The sequence below is a fragment of the Periplaneta americana genome, chromosome 13, assembly GCF_040183065.1.
Source record: "Periplaneta americana isolate PAMFEO1 chromosome 13, P.americana_PAMFEO1_priV1, whole genome shotgun sequence".
Taxonomy (NCBI): Eukaryota; Metazoa; Arthropoda; class Insecta; order Blattodea; family Blattidae; genus Periplaneta; species Periplaneta americana.
In genome coordinates, this window is record NC_091129.1 from 5,788,176 (window position 1) to 5,794,202 (window position 6,027).

The following is a 6,027-nucleotide window of genomic DNA, read 5'->3' on the forward strand; positions in this document are numbered from 1 at the left end:
TGCAGCGGTCTTTGAGGGCTGTCCTTCCTTAAGGAGATTCAAGAATAATTTAAAAAGTCGTGTATAAAGTGCAAATTAAAATTAAGCTGACATTCAACATTTAATTTTTTAAGGTGACATGTATTTATCTAGCCTGGCGTGTTTACTTCCTTGGTTTGAATTGTAAATTATTTAAAAATAGCGTGTAAGAGGGCCTTAGACTAGAAATGTTTAGTTTAAATGTAGTACTGTATATAAGTATGCATAAGGATGTAATTATTTGACTTATTTGAACTGTTGTATCAGTGAAACGAGGTGAGTCAGTGAAGTTATGGTTTTACAGTGCAGTGAACAGTTCCGATCAGTGATAATTTATAGCGTCAATGAAATGTGTTCTATAGTGTCAGTGAAATGTGTTACAGAGTGTCAGTGAAATGTGTGCTAAAGTGTCAGTGAAATGCGTCATAGTGCCACTACAGGGAATGAGATGAGAGTAAAGTGAAAGACTATTGAAACTTATGTAGGACCTATACATAATTATGTAGGTTGTATTGTAAAATTAGGTATTTTATTTATGTTTTATTATTATTGTGTTAAATTGTATTGTGTATTCTTATTGTATTGTGTATAAAATTGATAGAAATAATAAAATGCCTCTACACAGATACAAAGATAATAATAAACACAGGAACATCGAAAACAGAAGAAATAAGAATAAATCAAGGACTCAGACAAGGTTGTAGCCTATCACCTAGTCTCTTCAACATATATCTAGATGACTTAATTAAAAAATGGAAAATGGAGGTGAATCCAGGTATAAAGATTAGTAAAGATACATTTTTAAATATTCTAATGTTTGCCGATGATGTAACATTAATACAAGACAGTGAAGAAAAATTGCAATATGCCATTCACAAACTACACCTACTAGGAAAAGAAGACTATAATTTCAGCATATCAACTCATAAAACTAAAGTAATGGCCCACAGTGGTAAATTTCCAATTCGTACAAAAATAATAGTTGATAATAAGCCCATAGAACAAGTATCTCATTTTGATTATTTAGGTTGTAACATAACTTATGATGTAGATAGAGATATTGACAACAAAATAAGCAAATTTCAGTGGATATGCGGAACAATAAATAGAACACTAAAAAATAAAACTAGAAAAGAAACAAAACTAAAGTTCTATAAAACTATGGCAGTACCTGTGTTGACATATGGAAGCGAATCATGGATAATTAAAGAACGAGATAAAAGTAAATTACAGGCTGCAAAGATGAGGTTCCTTCGCAGAGTAAAGGGATGTACAAGAAGGGATCTGATAAGAAATGAGGATATCCGTAAATAATTAAATATATACAACATAAACGATAAAGTTGAAGATTATAAAGGAAAGTGGAAAGAACACCTGTCTCGAAAGGATAATGAAAGAAATCCAGCACTGATACAACAGTACCAACCTAAAGGCAAAAGAGATGTCGGACGTCCTAGGAAGAGGTGGAACTGAATAAAATGTGAAGACGGAACAGGCACTGAGCCTAAACCATGAAGTGAAGATGATGATGATGATGATAAAATTGTATTGTGTATTCTTATTGTATTGTGTATAAAATTGTATATGTGTTGTAAAATTGTATTGTGTACTGTAAATTTTATTGTGTATTGCTTATCATTTTATTGTGTATTCTTAATATTGTATATACCACTGCCACCGGGTGCTTGCCCACTTGCAGTGTAGATAAATACATACATACATACATACATACATACATACATACATACATACATACATACATACATACAAATGATAACTAAAGCAATGGAAACGATTAGATTCACAACAGTACTTTTATGATGTTATGGAATTTCCTTAATTGTTGTTTAGATGTATGCTAATTTAACTGTTACATTAATTTATTTATCACATCAATTCCGTAGCTTACTTTTCTTTCATGTTATTCCCCTGGTTTCCATTTCTGCTTAAATAAACATAAACATTCATTTTCAAAAGTTCAAATGAAAATGACCGCCGAGTTCGGATAATACAGGGACATCATTTTATTTTTAATTCAATTTTTATTGTACCTGAGTTTTTTAATGTTCTTCACTCCCACCCCTTCTACTAATCAAGTTCAACCGTCCTCCACACAGACCAAGACCGCATATACAGTCATAATAGCCTTACGGTCATAGTAAACAGTACGTTCCAAAAATATGTTCGCGTTTTCCAGTGACGAAAGAGCTTTCAATATTGAATCATTTTCGCACAGGTACTGTCGTCCATTTGCCTACGTCGCATCCCGGTTTCCCCCACCAGCTTTTATTCGCCAGTTAGTGGCTGGGCTGTCTTAGCTATTTTCTGAGAACATTGAACTCTGTTAGGAATTGGACGTCTACGTAATATTATAAAACTGTTTAAAATAACTTAAATAAAAGGGCCTCGTTAAGTAATTAAATGTCACGTGATTTCCCCCCTTTCTACGACCCTAGACATAACCACTTCGACGGAGAGTAGATAGTATGTCTGAGCAATTTTATCTTTTCGGATCGGGCAGAAGTGAAGATTGAATTTACAGTACGTAAGGTACTCTTTTATAGAGTAGATACAGAATTATTTCAACATGACTTACTAGTACGAAGGACAAAACTGGTAATTGGGATTAGGTACAATAGTCTGTAGTGCGATAATATGCAAATTAGAACTGAAGCCTGTAACGAAATGAACGGCCACTATTTTCAAAAATGTGTTTAAATATCCATATTATGGTTATTTTTCAATTTAGCGTCATTCTCTATATTGTAAGCTAATGTGCTGTAGACAGTATAATATACACTGCATAATGAATACGTCCACATGGACAGCTCAGTTCGGGAGTAAAACACTGATTGTTAATACTGTACTGTATTTTGATTAAACAAAAATCTAATGCAAATGATCAAATTCAAAAGCGCGATATTACCTACTTTACGTAAATGGATGAACTACTTTTCTTCCCTCCTATACCTAGTAAAGTGATTTGTTTGTATATTACGCCAGTATCATCGAATTCCAGTCGTGGGAGGGGGTTGCAAACGGCGTTGATCGAGAGGTATAGCCAGGTTAGTATTAAAAATGTTAGTAAAAATAAAATGATGTCCCTGTATAACCTTGTATGCGGAAAACCTGCGTTCTAAGGGTATGTAAAATATTTCACATCATCCATTTCTACATCAAGTTGATAACAATCGTACTTGTCATCTGATGAAGCTCTTGAAATAACTGCATCCTTTCCGTCAAACATCTGTATCACTCCTTCAATCCATATATACAATGACTGTATTGACTTGATTTTATAATACGCAATTATCGTATACAAAACACGGAACGTGCTTGCTTAGGCGTGTGTCAAATTGCATTCCGCTGCCTGTACTTGAAACACGTCCGGCGTCGTGTGTTCAGCATCAACCGACGTAGGTTATTTTACGACGCTTTATCAACATCTTTGGTTATTTAGCGTCTGAATGGGATGAAGGCGATAATGCCGGTGAAATGGGTCCGGTGTCCAGCACCGAAAGTTACCCAGCATTTGCTCATATTGGGTTGAGGGAAAACCCCGGAAAAAACCTCAACCAGGTAACTTGACCCAACCGGGAATCGAACCCGTGCCACTTGGTTTCGCGGCCAGACGCGCTTACCGTTACCCCACAGGTGTGGACTCAACCGACATCAAACTAATACAAATATAACGATGGCACGGCCCTAATTATTACATGTACACACTTTGGACAATCAAGTACAGTTTCCTATAGTTTACACTCTATTGTGTATAGAAATTTTAGAAATTTGGAAATCTTCTCACAATTTGTGAGCTGCCACAAGGGACAAAGAGTACTTAACCATATGAATGTTTACAAGTTCAGTGAACCGTTAATTTTGTTTCGACAATGTATGTCCTACAAGTCTTGGAGCAACATTAACAAAGCAAAATGACACTTGGGTGGAAATTAAACGCAGAATAAATATGGGAAATGCCTGTTATTATTCGGTTGACAAGCTTTTGTCATCTAGTCTTCTGTCAAAAAGTCTGAAATTTAGAATTTATAAAACAGTTCTATTACCGGTTGTTATGTATGGTTGTGAAACTTGGACTCTCACTTTGAGAGAGGGACAAAGATTAAGGGTGTTTGAGAATAAGGTTCTTAGGAAAATATTTGGGGCTAAGAGGGATGAAGTTACAGGAGAATGGAGAAAGTTACACAACGCAGAGCTGCACGCATTGTATACTTCACCTGACATAAATAGCAACATAAAATCCAGACGTCTGAGATGGGCAGGACATGTAGCACGTATGGGCGAATCCAGAAATGCATATAGAGTGTTAGTTGGGAGGCCGGAGGGGAAAAAGACCTTTGGAGAGGTAGAGACATAGATGGGAAGATAATATTAAAATGGATTTGAGGGAGGTAGGATATGATGGTAGAGACTGGATTAATCTTGCACAGGATAGGGACCAATGGCGGGCTTATGTGAGAGCGGCAATGAACCTACGGGTTCCTTAAAAGCCAGTAAGTAAGTCCTACAAGTACATAGCTGTAAATACATTTTGTGATTGTTAGAAATATACCTAGTTTTAGAGAGGCAAGTGTTACAAAAAAGTAAAGAATGCTAATGAACTTAGTTTGATTTTCAATATAGGTGATGCTTCAGGAGAGCAATTGATCCTTTCAATGCAGATAAATTTACAATCGGAATAATAGATGTAGGTAATCCAAGCCTCTTAAACACATCTTTCATGAAAGAGTAACGGTACCTCTTGCACCAACCAGAAGTCCGATTACTTCAAGCTCTTCTAGCTGGTACTTTTGGAGGTAATACGGAATGGTAGGATTGTAGATATTCTTTTTTTCCTTATCCACTTCTGCTGGCTGTTCCTCATTCGTTTGATCAATTATGAATCCAGATCTTGTAGATTCCTTGAAAGCTATTATATCTATGCGCCGTGTACTGCTGGTGACGGAGAGACCATGTACTTCTTCAAAGATGTTGTAAGCGGCATCTTCAAGGGCAGTGGCTATAATTGAACGTACTTGGTGGTGTCTAGCGTTTCGCAGAGCTTCGCCGTGCGGGCAGGATCCCAGGACGTGTGCAAGAGTTTCAACCTCGTTGTGGCAATGCCTACAACGGTTGTCCTGAGATCTTCCCGGCACAGCACGTACTGCAGCAACATTTCCAACAATTTTAATGTCATCGCGCCATTCGCTGTTGGAGAGTCCTTCGTCTTTACAAATCCATTTGTTGGCACCAGGATATTGTTTAAATAAAACTACGCCTTTCCCTTTCTGTGGATGACGACAGCAAATATCAAATTCTGTGTTCCTCAGAAGGTTAAGAATCTTTGTAGCATTTAAGAAATGTTAATTCTTATGGAATAAGGCATCTTCTGGAACGATGTTCACCTGTTTTCTCTCCCGTTACTATTAGAGACAACTTGATATTTTATAAAGCCTAATTCAGGTACTGAAAGAGTTTGTTTTAGGTATCTGCAACACGTTTTTTTTATTATTGACAAATCCCCGGTCTAGTTATAACATATCTTTCCATTCAAAAGTCTTTATTACATTAAAACAACATAGCTAAAAAAAATTGTCTTTCATTGGTGCCATGTTCTATCTAAATTATTTCTACATTGTGTTTTTGCAGCTGTCTAATATCTTGCTGGGACTGTTTCAGATCTGTGGCTGAAGAAAGTAGACAGTTACCACAACTGGTTTAAGCAACACGAGAACTTCAAGTCTGACGAGAGCAAAAGGCAAGGAGGTGCCTTAAACGCTGACGATCTCTTCGGCTTTGACGGCTCCTTCAAGGAGCTCAATGTTGACTAAATTCAAGTTAACAGTTAATTGTAACATTCACGGACAACTAAATGAGTTAACTATCTCTGCAAATAATAACAGAAATCTATTTTGTTTATTATATTAGCCTATCTAATAAATACGTTAAAGCCTTATGGTCACATCTTTCTTTCGACCCTGTATTCGTCTCAACTGTCTGGTTATGTATCAT

At 36.3% G+C, this 6,027-nt stretch overlaps 1 protein-coding gene across 2 annotated transcripts in view; it reads left to right on the plus strand.

Annotated features, from left to right (window-relative positions):
* LOC138711702 (alpha-tocopherol transfer protein-like) overlaps positions 1–5,971 on the plus strand; it is a 45,037-nt gene extending 39,066 nt beyond the window's left edge. For both annotated transcript variants that reach the window (XM_069842847.1, XM_069842848.1), the window contains one exon: positions 5,695–5,971. In XM_069842847.1, coding sequence (XP_069698948.1) covers positions 5,695–5,846 — 152 coding nt within the window. In that variant the 3' untranslated portion in view covers positions 5,847–5,971. The remainder of the gene's footprint in view (positions 1–5,694) is intronic.
* Positions 5,972–6,027: the final 56 nt, after the last annotated feature.